The sequence below is a fragment of the Hemiscyllium ocellatum genome, chromosome 30 (genome assembly GCF_020745735.1).
Source record: "Hemiscyllium ocellatum isolate sHemOce1 chromosome 30, sHemOce1.pat.X.cur, whole genome shotgun sequence".
Lineage (NCBI taxonomy): Eukaryota > Metazoa > Chordata > Chondrichthyes > Orectolobiformes > Hemiscylliidae > Hemiscyllium > Hemiscyllium ocellatum.
Genome location: NC_083430.1, coordinates 6,927,201 through 6,948,410, shown reverse-complemented (window position 1 = coordinate 6,948,410; position 21,210 = coordinate 6,927,201). Strand labels below are relative to the sequence as shown.

Here is a 21,210-nt window from a genome sequence, read left to right as displayed (position 1 = left end):
CTCACTCACGGCCGCACCCTGCTGTCCCTGACCACTGGCCAAATTAGAGTTAATTAGTCTAAGGGGTGTGACTGTCTCCTGAAACACAGCGTTCAGATAACTCTTTCCCTCTGTGATATGTTACAATGTTTGAAGCTCAGACTTGACTCTGAGCTGGAGTTCTTCCAGCAACCCCCAACATTTACTACAGACAAAGTCACTGGAAACCACAATGGGTCCATCAGCTTCCACATCATGCAGAAACAACACATCACCTGACCCTCCATCCTTATTTTCTTTAATTAGTTTTGAACTTTTTTATTTCATTTTAACTGATTTTATGTCTCTGGTTATGGAAGATATAACCAATAAATAAGTTGTATCCAATAATTTAACACGATTCAATTTAACACAGATTCAAATTTAGCCAGTCAAATCACTGCCCTCCTGTGACATCACCTCTCAGTTCCTACCCAGAATCAGAATCCCCGACCTTTCCAGGCTGCTCTCTGCTTGCTCCTACTCAGCTCTGGTCTCACAGTGCAGGCCCCAAATCTACATGGTAAGTTTGTATTACCTTACTTTCCCAGGCTGCTCTGTTTGGCTGCTCTGTTTGGCTCCTCTCCCAAAGTGTAGGCCCCAAATCCATCTGGTAAGTTTTTATTACCATCCCTTCCCAGGCTGCTGTCAGCTTGACTCATTTCCCAAAGTTTAATAAACTAAAGAATGGTGGATGTTGGCAATCTGAAACAAATAAAAACAGAAATTACTGGAGGAACTCATTAAGTTTGTCAGCATCTGTTAAAAAAGCAGAGTTAATATTTTGAGTCTGAAGTTCTAAAGAAAGATCATTGGTGCATCAAACCTGCAGAGTTTCTCCAGCATTTCTGCTTTTTTGACTTGCAGTATATTTGTTGTCTCTATTCCCCATTCCTTGAGTTAGAGACGTGTATGTTTTGGAAAAAAGCGATGCCTTGACGGGAAAGGGAGAGGTTACAAAATGAGGTATATCTGAGTGGGCCAGCAAGAATCAGAATTTGTTTTATTTCATCTGAAAGCTAAGTCAAGACATATCATGATTATGTGAAATGAGACCTTGAATTTTCTTTAAATAATAATTGAGAAACAAAATGTTGTGGTTCTGTTCGCTGAGCTGGGAGTTTTTCTTGCAAACGTTTCGTCCCCTTTCTAGGTGACATCTTCAGTGCTTGGGAGCCTCCTGTGAAGCGCTTCTGTGCTGATTCCTCCAGCATTTATACTGGTTTGAATCTGCCGCTTACAGTTGTCAGTAGCTGTCCGCTGCAGTGGCCGGTATATAGGGTCTAGGTCGATGTGTCTGTTGATCGTATTCGTGGATGAGTGCCACTGCAGCGGACAGCTACTGACAACCGGAAGTGGCAGATTCAAACCAGTATAAATGCCGGAGGAATCAGCACAGAAGCGCTTCACAGGAGGCTCCCAAGCACTGAGGATGTCACCTAGAAAGGGGACGAAACGTTTGCAAGAAAAACTCCCAGCTCGGCGAACAGAACCACAACAACGAGCACCCGAGCTACAAATCTTCTCACAAACTGAGAAACAAAATGTTAAGGTTCTGGAATATGGCTGTATCAAATTTCCAGTTTTGTACAGGAATGCATTTTTGTCATTTTGACATCTTGAGGCACAACTGCATTGTGACACCAGTCTGATGGTAAAGCTGCAGCATTGCAACTGGCAGCACTGTATGAAATATCATGGGCAGCCATAGATATGAATTAAATTCAAGGCCTTAAGAAAAGTCTACGAAGGGTTTCCGATTAATACCCATTTCATTGTTCTGAAGGTACAAGTGGAATACCTGCCTCGGCAAAGCAATAGAAAAATGCTCCACTTCAGATCATGCATTTGCTGAAGAATCAGTGGATTTCTGGATCATTGAAATGTTCAATGATGTGATGGAATTGTATTACTCTATGCAATATCTGTAACAAAATTGTAACTACTTTGTTAAAGCATTGTCCTTACATATCGGATACAAACAATATCTTCACAGCAGTAATATCCAATAATGAGAGATGGCTGTGAGAGATAAGTACATTTTGCGTAATTCACTCAGCCCTGTAAATCAGATCTCACTCCAGACTTATGGGCTGCAATTTTAACATAACCTGCTCTTTGAAACCAGTTAGATTGAGTGCAGTGCTCATTTTGCACCATACTTGGTTTACTCTCTCTGGGTGCTATTAGAGAGTACTATTGGAAGGTTTATAAAACAGCATTCCAACTAATTCTATCGGTTCTCTATGCAGTGAGTTCAGATAAAATGATCTCATGCTGCCATTTATCCATCATAATCAAACTGTACTCAAAGATAAGAACTTAGTTCCTGTCCATGTTTCATTGATTTACAGCTATCATTTTGATTCCTCTCTAACATTCTGTTTACAGAAAGTCATGCACACAAGAAAACGTCATTCAGAACTCTATCATGAACTAAACCAGAAATTCCACACCTTAGACAGGTTCCGAGATTCCGAACCCTCAGGATTTAAGGTGAAGTTTAATTGTTTTTTCTGAATTAAATTAATGTGCCTTAGAAGTCAATGTACTCTTGTTCTTTACTTGTAAGTTTTACTCAACAATGTTTTCGAAAATGGTATTTTCTGGTTATGAACTGTGATCATTGTGATTTCTATCTGGACTGCTAATTATGACAAAACCTTTTCAGTCTTAGTAAGGCTAAACATTACAGTAAGTTCTGTTCTTCAACAAGTGCTTCAGTTGCTCATACAAATTAATTTCTGTGCTCTTTTAAAGCAAGGGTGAAAATCTACAATATATTAAAGATCTTAAATCTGTTCATACCTTTTCCATTTCAAATGTCTTTTCTCTACATTTATAATAGATGTGATCTATAAAAATCTGTCACAATATAATTAAACCATCTCTCAAGTGGTAACTGGAATCAGTTTTATGTCTCTTTGAAGTGCAATTTATATTGCAGAGAAAATTATCTGCTTTGACCAATTGCAGCTATCCATTTCCCAAATCTATATAGGTTTTGCTGTTTAACATAAATAACAATGTAAAATCAAGCATTATATGAAGACAAGGACAAATTTATGGCATTTAGAATTGGGAGTAAGTTACATCTGTATGCCCTGGTCTAATGTTTGCTTCACAGGAAGAAAGGCTCTTTGTCTTTCCCTGTGAACAATATCACATGTAGTGAACCAGCGTTTAAAAATAAACAATACTCATAAGGCACAGAAAAAAAAAGATTCAGAGCAAGTATAGCCAGCCAATCACCAGTGCATAACCATTCAGAGTCTGCATTGCTAAGTTCTGTTTTACTGGCAGGAGCCCATCATGCATATATAATGAAGCCTAACCATTGAGCAGTAGGATAAATAGAGTGGTCCAGCCTGCTGGAACTCCAGCACAAAAGGGAAAACCTCCTCCATGAGTTTGGATGATCCACAAGACGCTCCAAATGCCTTTCACTGTTCAAAAAGTGAAGTTAATTCTTGTATATTTTCCAGCAATTCTATTCTCTGAATTTGACCCTTTGTGAATTAATCTTAACTTTAACATAGTCCAATTTCAAAATGGAGTAGTAAGAGTACTTGTAATGCTTTGAAATTATATTTAACTTTGGATAATCCCCAGTTCATTCTCATACAATCATGTTAGCTGGCTAATGGATATGCTCTCATTCTCGCATTTCTGATTTTTTTTCTGCTGCAATGGGATTATATTAAGTTAAAATTAGTTCACAAAGGAAAGTTATTTTCTATCATGCCCTATGATCAATGCACTTCCTACAGCCTCTTTGCAGGAAAAGTTCTAAATTCCTTCTTCATGCAAAAGTGCATTATGATTTCTCTCCAAATGTTGACAGTCTCAATTTTCCAGATGTTGTCCCAGTATGTTGATGCTCTTCCAAGAGAAGAGGTTTTACTGCATCTACTGTTTATATTCCAAAAATAGTACAAAAGCCAGGAATCTATTGCTCTTTCTAATTAATTAGATTTAGGAGTATCGAAATTTAAGTTGTATAAATTAGAAATCCTTTTTACAGTTCTTGTTCTAGTTCAGTGTGTTGCAATAAATTTGTTATGTTTCTGAAGAAATCTGGTGTGGATTGCTGTTGTCCTTTGTAGAAATCATGTTGTCGCTGTACAGGACATTGGTAGACCACTTTTGGAATACTATGTGCAATTCTGGTCTCCCAGCCATAGTGGAAGTTGTGAAATTTGAAAGGGTTCAGAAAGGATGTTGCCAAAGTTGGAGGGTTTGAGCTAGAGGGAGAGGCTTAATAGGCTGGAGCTGTTTTCCCTGGAGCATGGGAGGCTGAGGGATGAACTTATGGAGTTTATAAAATCATGAGGAGCATGGACAGGATAAATAGACAAGGTCTTTTTCACTGGGGTGAGGGAGTCCAGAAACACAGGACATAGTTTTAGCGTGAGAGGGGAAACATTTAAAAGGTGCCTGAGGGGCAACATTTTCACGCAGAGGGTTGTGCATGAATAGAATGAGTTGCCAGAGGAAGTAGTGGAGGCTGGTACAATTACAGCATTTAAAAGGCATCTGGATGGGTATACGAATAGGAAGGGTTTAGAGGGATATAGGCCAGTTGCAGCAAATTAGATTAATTTAGGATATCTGGTCAGCATGAATGAGTTGGACCAAAGGGTCTTTTTTTGTGCATCTTGATGACTCTAAAATACTACAAGCTTTGTCTTCTCATTCATCATTTTGCAACCACTGCTGCAGACCACATGTGCGGATGTTGGGTGTGATATCCATTGTACTTGGATATCCATCATCCTGTTGATAAGGGATGATATTCAGTCCCTTGCGCGGGGATACCTAGAATCAGGGAATGTAGAGTCAGTATGGATAGAGCTGAGAAATTCTAAGGGTAGAAAGACCCTCTTAGGAGTTATCTACAGACCTCCAAACAGTAGTCTGGATGTCGGATGTAAGTTGAATAAGGAGCTGAAATTGGCCTGTCGCAAAGATGATACTACAGTTGTTATGGGGGATTTCAACATGCAGGTAGACTGGGAGAATCAGGATGGTATTGACCTCAAGAAAGAGACTTTGTGGAGTGCCTCCAAGATGGATTCTTTGAACAGCTGGTGCTGGAGCCTACTAGGGATAAGTCAATTCTGGATCTGGTATTGTTCAACGAACCAGAATTGATCAGGGACCTTGAAGTGAAGGAGCCATGAGGAAGTAGTGACTATAATACAATAAGCTTCAATCTGCAATTTGAAAAGGAGAGGGTACAATTGGTAGTGACAATATTTCAGTTGAATAAAGGGAACTATGGAGCTATGAGGGAGGAGCTGGCCAAAGTTCAGTGGTGCAATACCTTAGCAGGGATGACAGTGGAGGAACAATGGCAGATATTTCTGGGTATAATGCAGAAGATGCAGGATCATTTCATTCCAAAAAGAAGAAGGATCCTAGGAGGAGGCATGGGTGGCCGTGGCTGACAAGGGAAGTTAAGAAACATATAAAGTCAAAAGAGAAAAAGTATAATATAGCAAAGATGAGTGGGAAAACGGAGGACTGGGAAGCTTTTAACAAACAACAGAGGATTACTAAGAAGGAAATACGCAGAGAAAAAATGAAAAATTGAACAAATTACAGGGAACAAAAAAATGGCAGAAAAGTTAAATTGGTACTTCAGATCTGTGTTCACTGGGAAAGACAGAAGCAATCTCCCAGAGGTAACAGTGGCTGAAGGACCTGAACTGAAGGGAATTTATTTTTGCCAGGAATTGGTGTTGGAGAGACTGTTAGGTCTGAAGGCTGATAAGTCCCTGGGGCCTGATGGTCTACATCCCAGGGGACTGAAGGAGGTAACTCTAGAAATTGTGGACACGTTGGTGATTATTTTCCAGAGTTCGATAGATTGAGGATCAGTTTCTGCAGATTGGAGGGTGGCTAATGTTGTACCACTTTTAAAGAAAGAAGCGAGAGAGAAAGCAGGAAATTATAGACCAGTTAGTCTGACCTCAGTGGTGGGAAAGATGCTGGAGTCAATTATAAAGGATGAAATTATGACACATCTGGATAGTAGTAACAGGATAGGTCAGAGTCAGCATGGATTTATGAAGGGGAAATCATGCTTGACTAATCTTCTGGAATTTTTTGAGGATGTAACTCTGAAGATAGACAAGGGAGATCAAGTGGATGTAGTGTACCTGGACTTTAAGAAAGCCTTTGGTAAAGTCCCACATAGGAGGTTAGTGAGCAAAATTAGGGTGCATGGTATTGGGGGCAAAGTACTGACTTGGATTGAAAATTGGTTGGCTGATAGGAAACAAAGAGTAGTGATAAACAGCTCCCTTTCAGAATGGCAGGCGGTGATCAGTGGGGTACCGCAGGGATCAGTGCTGGGACCGCAACTTTTTACAATATATATTAATGATATAGAAGATGGTATTAATAATAACATTAGCAAATTTGCTGATGATACTAAGCTGGGTGGCAGGATGAAATGTGAGGAGGATGTTAGGAGATTACTGGGTGACCTGGACAGGTTAGGTGAGTGGACAGATGCCTGGCAGATGCAGTTTAATGTGATAAACGTATAGTTATCCACTTTGGTGGCAAGAACAGGAAGACAGATTACTACCTAAATGGAGTCATTAGGTAAAGGGGCAGTACAGAGAGATCTGGGTGTTCTTGTACACCAGTCAATGAAGGCAAGCATGCAGGTACAGCAGGTAGTGAAGAAAGCTAATAGCATGCTGGCCTTCATAACAAGAGGGATTGAGTATAGAAGCAAAGAGGTTCTTCTGCAGCTGTACAGGGCCCTGGTGAGACTGCACCTGGAATATTGTGTGCAGTTCTGGTCTCCAAATTTGAGGAAAGACATTCTGTCTATTGAGGGAATGCAGCGTAGGTTCAAGAGGTCAATTCCTGGAATGGCGGGACTATCTTATGTTGAAAGACTGGAGCGACTGGGCTTGTATACCCTTGAGTTTAGAAGACTGAGAGGGGATCTGATTGAGACGTATACGATTATTAAAGGATTGGACACTCTGGCAGCAGGAAACATGTTTCCGCTGATGGGTGAGTCCCAAACCAGAGGACACAGTTTAAAAATAAGGGGTAGGCCATTTAGGACAGAGATGAGGAGAAACTTCTTCACCCAGAGAGTGATGGGTGTGTGGAATGCTCTGCCCCAGAAGGCAGTGGAGGCCCAGTCTCTGGATTCATTTAAGAAAGAGTTGGATAGAGCTTTCAAGGATAGTGGAATCAAGGGTTATGGAGATAAGGCAGGAACAGGATCTGATTGAGGATGATCAGCCATGATCATAATGAATGGTGGTGCAGGCTCGAAGGGCAGAATGGCCTACTCCTGCACTTATTGTCTATTGTATCCCATAGATTATAAACATCTAAATGCATGTTGAGAACAAAGAGGGAAAAATTAAAAAAGAAACATGTAAGTGTGATAATCAATTCCAATTGGCATGTAGCATTCAAACTGCAGTATGATTCTAGATATCAATATTTTTCTTTTTGTTATGCAGCAAGAGAAGAAATGTAGCATTTCCCCAGCAGGAGCTGAAAAAAGCACACCAGCTGTAAGTATAACATTATACCTATTCCAACTACAGTGTGGGGATATTAGGCACCTGGTGATTTTTAAAAGAATCATATTGGGTATTCCAAGCTCTTTGCAGAACATTTCTGTGAACAGAAATAAAATGCAAACATTCAGGAGGATATAGAAACTATTAATGTTAAGTGGTCTAGCTTCAGAAAGACTGCTGAGTTATATGTTCAAACAACAACTGTTCTTATACATTAATGAATCATATGGATAACTGTGATTCTCACTCAGGTGTCTCGAACATATTCTCTTCTATCATCATGGGATGGGCTATTTACACAGTCTCAAACATAAACCTTTAAACTGTAAAACTACATCTCTCCCAAGTTTTTGCCCATACCTTTTTTTTATATTCATAGACACATTCTACAACTGCACCCAGTAACCACCATCTCTGGAATTATTGATTTAATCTTTCAGGAGGCTTCACAACTCACCCTGATTGCACCCGTGATGGAATTGGAAGATTCCTAATGACTGAATGAACTTCTGTTTCTTGACTTGGATGGGCTTCATTGAGATTTGTAATATTTGGTTATGTTAATTTCTAACTCAACATCTAGTTCTTCCAAATTTATGACTGAAAACATCACAGATACCTACTGATTCTATGTTTATTATCTTCTGAAGTATGTACTAAATAAGATTTCTGATTATCATTTCGCTGATCATTACTTCTATCCCCTTGCCTCCTATCTATACCACTTCTTGCATTAACAGGGGTAGGGTCCTTGTATGGTACCTCTGGTTATTTTCAATAAAATTGTTCCCAGTCTTGAATTCTTTGATAATCCTAGACTGCTAGCTCTGAAAGTGAGTTTTTAGGTAAGCTAGGAAGCTATGTTTAGAGTTTTCTGCCTATCAACAATTTTGATGGTGTCAACCCACATTATTGTCCTGTAATTTAAGAATGCAGCCAGAAAATCTTTCTTCTTCCTTAATAATATATTGGGTGAATGTCTCTATACATCCTTTGCTGATTAACATCCATTTTTGAGGTCAAATTAAGGATTGTGCAGTTCTTCTACTTTAAAAGAGAATTCCTGATTCTGTACAACATGCAATGTTTCTAACATGTGTTTTCCATTATACTGGATTGTTTGTAACTATTCCATGACATTTTATTCAATCCCTCCATGATTATGTCACTGAGTTTTCACTGGATCAGACCATGTCTTGATACTAATAGTTCATTGGTGGATAAAACCATTATACTCATTCCAGTATCTAGTTTGAACTTGAAACTATATTCACTTGAATATATATCCGTTCTAATGCTATATGTGTGAAAACTTTTATTTTGAAATGTGTAAAAGTAGGGATTTTGCTTCAGCACATTTTGCTTAAATGAACAGTTGTTCTGCAGTGATAATATTCTGCCATGTTTGTAGGATACTGCCCATGATTTTTTTTTTGGCATCACAGTGCAATCAGGGTTTTATGATATCTTGCATTTTTTCCAAGCAATAATAACATCTTTGGTGCTTCTTTCTTGCTGGGCTTTCTGCACAGAATGGATCTGCTCCTGCCACAGTTAAAATACCAGTGAGCCTGGGATTAAGCCTTTAAGTTTCCTAATTTTCCCAAGACCAGTTTCAGTAAAACATTGCTCTTCATGAAGAACTGTTCCACTAAAACACTTCACAAGCTTCATTTCAAGTCTACAGATGATCCTCCTTCCCTATTATCCCCCTCAATTATTTGTTTTCATTTCTCAACTTTATTGTCCCTTTAATAGCTTATTTTCAATCATGATTTTTCATTTCTATCAGCGGTTTCTGTAATATTATAGTTTGTAAAAGATTATGCTTGGGACTGTTCAAATATCACCTTTTGTAATGATGTGCTTAAAGAACTGGTCACTGAAGGATTCTGGAGCCAAGACTTTTCTCCACCTCTCACTATTGCCCTGCCCTTTTTACTGACTTTTTTCTGCCTCACTGGCCATTGTGAATTTTCTAATGTGTGGTCTTCTTTAGATTGCACTATAATGTGGTCTTATCTTAGTTTTGCTTTTAGGTTTCTATACTTGCATTTTTCAACCAGCCTGTAAAAGTCATTCATCAAATTTGGTTTGCTTGACTTCTGGACTCTTGTTGAATTTAGTCCTTCCCAGAATCTTGTTGTTCTTCCGGAGGAGTAGGAAGTTCCCAAAAATCCTTTAGATAGAACTTTCCAAACCCATGACCACTTCCACATAGAAGGACGAGGGCAGCAGATACATGGCGACACCACTGTCTGTAAGTTCCCATCCAAACCATTCATCATCCTGACTTGGAAACAAATCATCATTCCTTCCACGTTGTGGGGTCAAAGTCCTGAAATACTCTTTCAGGGCCTTGTGGGTCAATATACAGCAGGTGGACTGCAGCAATTCGAGCAGGTACCTCACCATCCTTTCTCAGGGGCAGCTAGGGACAGGCAATAAATGCTGCCCAGCCAGCCCTACCCATGTCCCATGAGTGATTTTTTAAAAAAAACTTGCTATTGGCTTAACACTGCTTCACCTCTCTGTGTGGTCTAATCAATGCCTTACAATAATGTTGTTTTTCAAAGAAGTGAGGTAACAATTTGTTACCTTGAGAATCTATTTTTCTATGAAGCCTTCATTTTTGGGGTTAATTTGGTCTTTCCACCTGTCTAAATATCTAGATAGTATAATTTTAGGATCAATAGAATTTTAAGCTTTTAAGCAGTTTAATGGAATTTTATTTTTTTATCTTCCTGGATCAAACCTTTCCCACATCGTTCAGCCTCTCACTAACTCCTACTGTCTCGCTCTTGCAAATCCCATTTTGTAAATGGTGCAAAAATATTGAAACTTACTTTGCTTTAGCTCAGTTCAATAATCTTGCCACTTCCTTCCTATGGTATATTGGGTATTTTCAGGTTTGATTTTGCTATTTATTTGCTCCCTCATGTAATAGTATCAATCTGAAACCCAGACTGAAGGGTTTTTATTTGACACCTTTGCAAGGAATCTGGTTTTTCCAGTGCTCCCTGGCTAGTGTGTATTTATAATCAATTTTGACAATTTCTAATAGTTGTTTATCAGATCCACCATTTTGACTAGGTCTCTGGTTCAAAGCTTATGATTGCTAGATTGGAATCTTCTTCACAGTCCAGTATGTTGCTGTTTACCACCTTGGATGACTTTGCTTTGAAATTTCTGACCTTCCCTCCCTCCAATTGTTCTATGGAATGGTCTTGGAATTCTTCTTGCCAATTTCTGCAATTTTGGCACCACTTCTCCAGATCTGACTGGTGTTCTTTTAAAGTTAAATTTCCAGTGTTTGGGGACCCATCACAGCTGCCACCATTATCTATGTTAAATAATCTAACTCTGCAGAGACAACTGAGTTATTGTTACGCTCAAACAGCAATTAATTAATTATATATTATAGAACTATATACAGTACACAACTAGATCTTACAACACTGAAGCTATGATCATTCTCTCTCAAGTTTGTGTTCTCTTATATCATCACTATAGAAGGTGCAATTTAAACAGTCCCAAGCATAACCTTTTACAAACTATAATATTACAGAAACCACTGATAGAAATGAAAAATCGCGATTAAAAATAAGCTATTAAAGGGACAATAAAGTCGAGAAATGAAAATAAATGATTGAGGGGGATAATAGGGAAAGGAGGATGATCTGTGGACTTCATTAGACTTGAAATGAAGCTTGTGAAGTATTTTAGAGGAACAGTTCTTCATGAAAAGCAATGTTTTATGAAACTGGTCTTGGGAAAATTAGGAAACTTAAAGGCCTAATCCCAGGCTCACTGGTATTTTAACTGTGGCAGGAGCAGATCCATTCTGTGCAGAAAGCCCAGCAATAGCTGAATGGTTGGGTGTTGGGCAAGGTGGACAGCTTCCTCTCAAGGCCTTCCCCCATCCCTGAACCCTACCCTGGCTTCATGAGTTCACCTCTCTCATCGACCTTATCCCTGTTGATGAAACCCTGTCCCTCCAATCTGCCTGTGGCTCTTCAGATAGTGGAACTGCCTGTCATCTCGGCGACAACTACCGACCCACATAGCCAACAGCTTTCATAAGCAGGCGTCTCACCTTAAAACAATCAGTCTTGCTTCCATTATTAAATTACTACAGCACAGCCATCAGAATTATCTTTCACCCTATTTACTAATATCAGTCAGCTAATTGAGTCACCCCAAGCCTTTCAGATGCAGATGAATCATGACATCTAATTTTCCATCAATGATGGTATCAATGAGTAATATTGTCAGATCGCAAATTAGCAGCTAAATCACAACACCAAGTATCTGTAATGACAGATTATGCAGTTTAATTTTGCACTTTTTTTTTTACCTTTGTGAACAAGTATAAAAGCTGTCTTTTATTGACAAAACTGGTCAGGTTACTGGTTTATTTTTAGAAGTTGTTGACACTTCTTCCAATTTTTGTCAGCTAAATCATCCTCGCAAATTAAAACAAGCCGACTCTAAGTTTCAAACTAGAAAAATACCAAGCTAGTTGTACTCAAGGCCGAGGAAAAATGGCACCATTTGCTATGAAAGTAATTCTGAATCATGTCTCCAGCCCCATTCTGTGCGAATTGTTTGGTCAAAGCAACATATTAGAAAATGATACAATGACTTTGGTACCTCTAAAGCAAGGGTTAGGGAGGGAAGACTTCAGTCAGATCTGCTACTTTTGACCAGGAATTTCAGTGTGCATGATCACTTTTAGATGAAAATGGATAACGTTGAGCAATACCTGTGTTGACAGGGTACTGAATGCACCAATAGAGAGATTGACTTGTAACTTTTCTATTCTCAGGAACAAACTATACCTTTGGAGCAGTCATGGGACACCTTCACAAACCCACCTGCCAACACACTTCATTTAGACAGCCAGGAAAACTTAGAACTTCATTCATCAGAGTGGGACACATCTGCCACAATCCCTTTGGATACATCTGAAGGAGACTTTCAAACTGAAGTTTGAAGAAGGTTCAGAGGTAAAAACAAACTGACAAAACAACAAACTTGAAATATATATTTTCACACTGATACTTTGAGAAGAATTTTCGTGTGTTGAATTCTCAAATATTCCTGAAGAAAAGTGGAGTTATTATTTTCAACGTTCTCACTACAACTGATAGGTGAGACACCAAGACTGAGTCTGTGAAAAACTAAGTTCCAGATCTGCGTGCTGAAGACCCTATTTCCTATACAATTTTCTTTTGCTGTGCTCTATGGACCCACAACCAAGACTAAAAGGATTCAGGCACCATCTGTCGTTGACACAACTAAGTTTTAGATTAAATTAGTTTTCAGTAAGACTTCATTACTTTTTTGTCTCAACATCTAATTGAGAAAAGACAATCAGGCAACAGTTATTTCAAAATACTCTTGTATTTACTTTATTGTTCTCTTTTGGTCCTGAATTTTGCAATGGCTGCTTTTCTGTAAACCTTTCATTTGTTTTTTTTGCTGTTTCCCCCATCCAATAATACTTTTCTGTCCAAGATTCTCTGAAAAAGAGCCAAGGGAGTGATTGTGTAAGGCCCTGTGCTCAGTATGAAGCTTTATTAAAAGTAAGCACAGGCCACAATGAGAGTATTAATGATAGAGTGCCAGTTTTTGATCATATTCGTGACTCCTGAAGTTTTCAAATTGAGAAGGAAGTCTCACATAATTACTCCTGCCTACAATTATGTTGAGATAGTAGGTGCAGAATCACTAAAAATCGATGAGTTCTTTACCTAGCCTGCCCTCAGTGAGTTAACACAATCAGTTGCAGTCTCGCTTAATGCTGCTCTCTGCTGGTTTCAACACTCAGCTGTAAAGTCAGAATTCCACCTGATCTTTTACTTTTACTGCCTGCTGGTTAGATTATAAGGATTCCCAGTCAAAGTAGCTGTCTGGGGAACAAACTCAGTAATAATCACCAAATCCTTTTCTTAAAAACTGATATATCGCTTCACATCAGAAATCTCTCACTTTTTTCTTAAAGCAAATGCATTTTTTGTTTTCTCTACAAGTCCTTCACTTTTAAAAGTGCAGGTGAATCCTCCACAGCTTATGGGAGATTCAGTTTGTGGAAGAGCAAGAATTGAGCAGGGCTTCCCAAAGTGGAGTTCAGTTCCCCAAGTGGAACTGACATTCTAGGGTCACAGGTTCTGAGGCAGCAATGGCCACCATAGACTTGATCTCCAGATATAATTGATATATACTCCCTCTCTAGCAGACCTCTGATCTCTTTTTGTTCTCATTGAAGGATCACAACAATCTTTCAAACCTCAAAATAGGGTCCGAGTGGAAAACATTGGGAGACACTTGTAAAGGTTTGGATATGGGGGTGTGTGAAGCATAAGACTAGGGTACAGATTTGTAATGAAGTTTGTGAGAGTTGTGCTCAGAGATGCTGAAGTAATTTTTTTATTATTGTTCCTAGAAAACTTGATCCAATTAGATTTTTGTTCTGTGCAGACATTTCATAGATATGTTTAACACACAAGGAATGCATCACATGTTCATATTATAAATAAATATCTATATAGGTCTTGCATCTAACATTTGTCTGTCACACTTCCAAGTGTCAGGCCCAAAAACGAATATCAAACATGTACCTGATTAATTGAAACACAATTTTCATGAGACTTTGGCAAATCATCACCGAACAAGCTGCAAACATACCAACAAATAAACAGGAAGCAGGATCAATAACTATTTGATCTCTTTCATCAGAGCTTGTCAATAAATTTTTGTTCCTTTACTATTGTCATTCTATCCCTCATGAACCTATATGAAAATAAAAGGTATCTATTTAAATTTGTTAAATCAGCAAACCATCAACACATCTGTTTTGGGGTTTTCAGAATGGCTGGAATATTGAGTAGTTGTAGCAAGCCAAATTTGGTTTTGTCAAAGCAGAAGCTTTCATTCCTTACATTCCTGAAGGAGCAGATTTTTCGTGGGTAGCACAGTGGCTCAGTGGTTAGCACTGCTGCCTCACAGTGCCAGCGATGCAGGTTCAAGTCTCACCTCGGGCGACTGTCTGTGTGGAGTTTGCACGTTCTCCCCATGTCTGTGTAGGTTTCCTCTGAGTGCTCTGGTTTCCTCCCACAATCCAAAGATGTGTAGGCCAGGTGAATTGGCCATGCTAAATTGCCCATAGTATTAGGTGCATTAGTCAGGGTAAATATAGGGTAGGGGAATGGGTCTGGATGGGTTACTCTTCGGAGGGTTGGTGTGGACTTGTTGGGCTGAAGGGCCTGGTTTCCATAGTGTAGGGAATTCAATCTAATTTGCCATTGATTGAACTAGACCCTGTGAGCCTCAATTAAGTTTCCTATTTTAGTTTCCAAACTTAAAAGATATCTAACCTTTCTAAGAGAAATTATGAGTATATTAATTACAACAGATTTTTAAAAATCAACTTGTTTTGTAAACAAATTACATAACTGTGCAGGCTGCAAATGAGAAAACTGTGATATGTCGTATCAGAATCAAAGAATGTTTTTTTTTCAGTACATTTCCCATATCATGAAGTTTAGTGTAATGCTTCCTTTCCAGCCAAAAATTAATCTAATGCTTTCAATATCAATATCCCTTCGGTGAGCTTTACATTCACCAGCTGGGATTTCAAAGACTTTGCTGATGAGAAATAAAAGGCAGGGTTGCAAGGGAGGGGTTAGTTGATAATTTGGAGGAAGAGTCACTATGGCAATTTGCCAGAAGCAGGGAGTATGGCAAAATATTTTTGCCCATAGGTGAATTGTATCAAACATAGCCCATTAAGGATCTCTTGCCCCTAGCACGGGTAATTTACTAGTGACTGGTATATCATCCACTACATAGTGAGAATGTCATCCTATGATCTTGGAGGAAGAGCCCTCCTAATGAAGCACATAGGATGGGCTGTCATCATTTAAATATCTGATGGCAGCTTACTAGCTGCTTAATTTGCATAAATTCTAGTTGAGCACCCCAAAACAGTGGAGACAGTGTTGCCCCCCCCAACCCGTCAAATCTAAAGCAAATTGGCACAGTTCCGGTCGCTGCCTGTTCTATGATGTGTTTTTTCTCAGTCTGATATTCATGAAGTTAACAGTAATTCCAGTGATAGTAATTCCACTGACAGTAATTCCTCTTTTATAGGGCAATCTCATCTGATTCCACTTCCCCACTTTTTGTTTTTAGCTGTCAGTTTCCAACCCTCATCTATCTAGTTAACTCCCTTTGGAAATCAGATATAGAATCAACTTCTACCACCCTTCCAGGTAGCGCCTTTGCAGATCTTTCCAATTCTCCCAGTGTAAACAATTCACCCCTCTAGATCTTCTGTCAATGATTTTGAATCTATGACCTCCAGTACTAGCTAAATTGCTAGAGAGAATTTCCTCTCTCAAAATTCTCAATCTTGAAATTTCTTAACCTTTTGCTTTCCAACTTCCCTTTGAAGTGAAGTTTGCCATCCCTGGTTATATCTTGGAAAACCTCCTTTCAACTTTTACTAAGTACCTTACATCTCAAAGTGTGGCACCAGAATTGTCCACATGCTCTGTATGAGACATTGATTTATATCATGCTAGTGCTTTGCTGTTATATTCCATTCTTCAGTTTATGAACTCAAGTAAGCCTCTTTAACTTGACCTGCCATCTAAGATCTCTGCTCATCTGCAACTTTCAAAATGTTGCCATTTGTAGATTCATGTCTTTTCACATTAGTCCTTCAAAATTCTTTGCATTGAACTCTATGCACCATGCTTCTCTCCACTTTATCACATAATTGGATATACCTAGGCAGCTAAAGGTATACAGGGTACAATCCTGATTCACATTCTCTCTAATTCTTTGCCTTCATATTGTCAAATGGCCTATTTCAATGCTGTTTTTTGAGCTGTCAATCTTGTTAAGTGTTATCACATCATTGTTTATTAGCTGATCACTTTTTGCTTGTTTTCTAGGTTGGAATGAATGAGGTAAATACAGTCATCTTGTAAATTTGGTAATGTTTTTTGCCTTTTTTTAATGTCACAAATGTTATTCACAGAGCTAAGTTTCTCAACTTAGTCAGAAACCATGATAATATCCAAAAGGTAGATTTTCTGTGGCGAGTAGGTCATCTGCTGATGCTCAAGCCCTTTCACATCTACAAAATACAAGTCACAATGTGACAGAATTCTCTGTTTGCCTGGATATCTGCACCTGCAACAACTTGACAGGTTGAAGCACCCCCATCTATTGACAGCCTATCAACCTCCTTAAAAAACAAGTTCTTCCTCCACTGATACACAGCAGCTGCAATATGTATTATCCTCGGAATACCTTTCAGAAAATTGAATATGATTCTTCAGCAACAGATTACAAAACTGCCATCACTATTATCTAAAGTAGCAGGAGAACAGATGCATTGGAGCACGTTATAAGTTCCCCTTTAAGTCACACCATGACAACTTGGGGAAAAATGCCACCATTCCTTCAACAATGCCAGGTAACAATCCTGGAACTCCTTGCCATCCAATACTGTGGAACGACATTCACCACAGACCTCGGCAGTTCAAGAGAACTCATTTCCTCAAGGGCAATTAGGGGTGGACAGTAATTTCAAAAAATATAATTTTTATAAAATCAAACATTATTCTGATGTACTCATTAATATTCCTTTATCCTTGATAACTTGAGTGCCCACAATTGGTTGTTTTCGGAGTAATTTTTACAGAGGTCTATGCTGTGACTGATTTGTCTACATTAGTTTAGTACAGTTCCTACCCATTCAGTTACGCTTTGTTATTTCATGAAGCTGAAATTTGGTCCCATCAGGTATAAGTACAACTTATATAAATGCTGATGACACGCCTGACACATGACACCCAAAGTGTAACAGAGAAATTATTTTTAACATGCAAGACTTCATATATGCATATAGAAAGAGATAGATTTGATGTCAAGAACACATTGATGTTGAATGAATGACTTTTTATGGTATGTTTCTGATAATTTTGAAGAAATAGTAAACTAGATTGCTCCAGACATATTGTTTGAAGACTGGAAAATATTAGGATATTGACTGTGTGGTATTTTAGATTTCCTAATGCAATAAAGTAAGTTGGATCACTACAGGAATAGTGTCGACTGCTTTAAAAAGAAAAGGTAAGGTGAAGGCCCTTGAGAAAGCTATTTGTACCAACAAAGCATCTTCCTATATGGATTAAACAGATGCTGGTCTCCCTTCTAATAGTCAAATCTACATACACTTGACATTTGCACACATCGAGGATGTAATGGCACTGTGTTTATATTACTGCACCACAGGCTATGACTAAACTTCCAGAAATTTAACGTAATAATCTGTCCAAGACAGCTGGGGAATTTAAATGTAATTAAATAAAATTGAAATATGAACCATAAGAAATGACAACAGGAAAGGACATGTCCTCGAACCTATCCTATTATTCTGGGTACGAATGACCTCCTTGTCTAAATTGTACTCTCCCATCCAATTCTCATAGCTTTTGATTCACTGAGAGTGAAAAACGAATCAACTCAGCTTAAATATATTTAATGATTGATTGATTGACTATCCAAAAGCATCTTGGTTAAGAATTCCAAAGATTCGCATCTCAGCATGAATAATTTTTCTCTTATCACAATCCTAAATGCTATAAACAGGTTTCTGTAGTTAGCAACAAATAACTTGTATTACCAAAACCAAACTAAAGTGATGTCACCATGTAGTCCATCATCCCTCTAGGGAAGCAGACTTTCAGTGACTACCATGTTAAGCCTTTTGGTCTTCTATGCTTTAATCAGCTCACCTTTCATCCTTCTAACTTCCAAGCATAGACACAACTCAGATATATTTGTTCAGAGATATTATTACACACCTGTGGAGCAGGTGGGACTTGAATCCAAGCCTCCTGGCTCAGAGATAGGGACACTAATATTATGGCTCTAGAACCTCTCCTAGGTAAAATTTACTCAGCTTCCCAGCAACAATCTAGTTAATGTCTACCATATGGCCTTCCACAAAAGTATATCATTACTCAGGAATGCAAACCAAAACTCTGCACAGGCTCCAGTTACAATGTCATTGAAGCACCATACAGTTGTAAAATTTGTTGCCTTTGTACTGTAAGACCCTTACAATAATGGGCCAACATGCCATTTGCCTTTAGAAATTGCTTATTAATTGTTACTATGATCAAGGTTGGAGGGGACACTGTTTCTTTTTCTATCCCTCACCTCCCCTGGTCACAACAGATTTTTTTAATGAAAAATTAATTTATGGGATGTAAGCATGACTGGCTTTATTTCCTGTGTTCCGTATAGATACATACATGTACATATATCTACCTTTTAAAAATATTATTACACATACATGCACACCATCCAGCATGATAAAACAACCTATTTGATTGGGATGGCATCAAACATTATCTTCTGACACCATCAATGTTTCATCACAGTGATGTACACCATTCATAAGATGCACTCTGAAATTCACCAAGGCTCCTTCCACCGCATCTTCCAAATTCTAATCTAAAAAGTGAGATAACGGAGTTTTACATAAATTCATGCAGTTTTTGAGCTCAGAGTTTAGAATTCCCAATCTAAAGATCATGGCATAGACAGAGAACACAGGGGGCCAACACCTTCAACATATTGTCTAGCTATCACCATTGTTAAGAGCTAACCCGTGAATGCAACTTGTTTTAAAAAAAGGTTTTGTGATTTACACATGAAAGAAGTGAAAATATCACTGTATTCTAACAGGTGAAAGGCTTAATAGACAATCAATTATTCAATGAACAATTTCAGTTACATCACACTGTCAATTTTTGCTATAAATTCTGGTTAGGATTGAGCCCTCCACTATCACCTGATGAAGGAGTGTTGCTCCGAAAGCTCGTGTGCTTCCAATTAAACCTGTTGGTCTATAACCTGGTGTTGTGTGATTTTTAACTTTGTACACCCCAGTCCAACACCGGCATCTCCAAATCATGAAGGGTGTAGACAGGGTGGATAGAGACATGCTTTTTTTCCAGGGTAAAGGATTCAATAATGAGAGGTCACGCTTTCAAGGTGAGAGATGGAAAGTTTATGGGGGATACATGCGGCAAGTACTTCACACAGAGGGTGGTGGGCATTTAGAACGCGTTGCCAGCAGAGGTGGTAGAAGCAGGCACGGTAGATTTATTTAAGATCCGTCTGGACAGTTGCATGAGTAGGTAGGGAGCAGAGGGATACAGATGCTTAGGAATTGACAGACAGGTTTAGACAGTACATTTGGATTGGCTCTGGTTTGGAGGGCCGAAGGGCCTGTTCCTGGGCTGTAAATTTTCTTTGTTCTTTGTTCTATTGCTGTTGTACTAAATATCTTTTCTTGATCAAAAGTGTCCTTTGTTTAGAAGTTCAAGATATACCATTCAGTTCAAAGACATGTTCAGGATGGGCAACATGGCCTTACCAGTGATATCCATATCTTTAGACAAAAACTAAGTAAAACACAAGCTTTTAAAGGTATTTGGATAAGTACATGACTAAGAATGGTTTAGAGGAAACTGGGCTAAACATTGGCAGGTGGGGCTAGCTAAGTTTGAGAACATGGTCAATATGGACTATTTGGACTAAAGAATCTGTTTCCACACTGTGTGCTATCTCTTCATAACACTGCATACTGTTGCTTTGATGGGTACACTCAAATCTGTCTGAGTATCAATGTTTTAGAGTTACCCATTTATGAAAATATTTTCCTTTATTATTAGCATTTTGTGATGTTACCATTTGTCCTGTCTCTTTGCAGCCACGGTGTTCTTCTCTCAGTTTACAGTTTCACCTAGTTTTGTTTCATCAGCAATGTGTCTTTTTGTCTGTCATTTGTACATATTGTAAATTGCTGAGGCCCCAGCTCTGATTCTTGTGGCACTCCATTGCTCATAATCTATCAACTTGAAAGGCCCTATTTATCCTACTCACATTCCAGTCCATGACACCATCTTCAGAATGCTAATATAGTACCCTTTGTGTGATTTGTATTGAATGTCTTTTCAAAATGCAAGTATTAGTAACTCTCCTTTATCTTCCCAGCTAGTTAAAAATCTTTTGTGATATCATGTTGACTTTAGTCATGTGCTGATTTCTAGTACATAATTAAGACTTCCTCAATAATAGATTGCAGAATTTTCCAGCAATTTGTATGAGGCTATCAAATCTATAGTTCTGTTTCCTCTCTCCTTCCTGAATGTTAGTGTTAGATTTCTTACAATCTGTTGGGCCAAAATCCACCCTCCTCTCTGACGTATCACCTTCATCCCCACCCCCATCCACCTATTGTACTCTTTGCTACCTTCTCCCCACCCCACCCCACCTCCCTCCCATTTATCTCTCTACCCTGGAGGCTCCCTGCCTTTCAGACCTGATTTAAGGGTTTTTGCCCAAAACGTCGATTTTCCTGCTCCTCGGATGCTGCCTGACCTGCTGTGCTTTTCCAGCATCACTCTAATCAAGATTATGTTCAGCATGAACTGGTTGAACTGAAGAGTCTGTTTCCGTGCTGTATGACTCGATGGCTCTATATCGATATAGATATAATTAGGGAAATTTAAGTGACTGTTGGACATGCACATGG

At 38.7% G+C, this 21,210-nt stretch overlaps 1 protein-coding gene across 1 annotated transcript in view; it reads left to right on the top strand.

Moving 5' to 3' along the window:
• The window catches only part of LOC132830132 (adhesion G protein-coupled receptor B2-like), a 500,291-nt gene extending 487,689 nt beyond the window's left edge, over nucleotides 1-12,602 (top strand). The window contains exons 29-31 of the mRNA XM_060847634.1: nucleotides 2,410-2,514; nucleotides 7,521-7,574; nucleotides 12,412-12,602. Of these exons, the coding sequence (XP_060703617.1) occupies nucleotides 2,410-2,514; nucleotides 7,521-7,574; nucleotides 12,412-12,579 (327 nt within the window). The 3' untranslated portion in view covers nucleotides 12,580-12,602. The remainder of the gene's footprint in view (nucleotides 1-2,409; nucleotides 2,515-7,520; nucleotides 7,575-12,411) is intronic.
• Nucleotides 12,603-21,210: the final 8,608 nt, after the last annotated feature.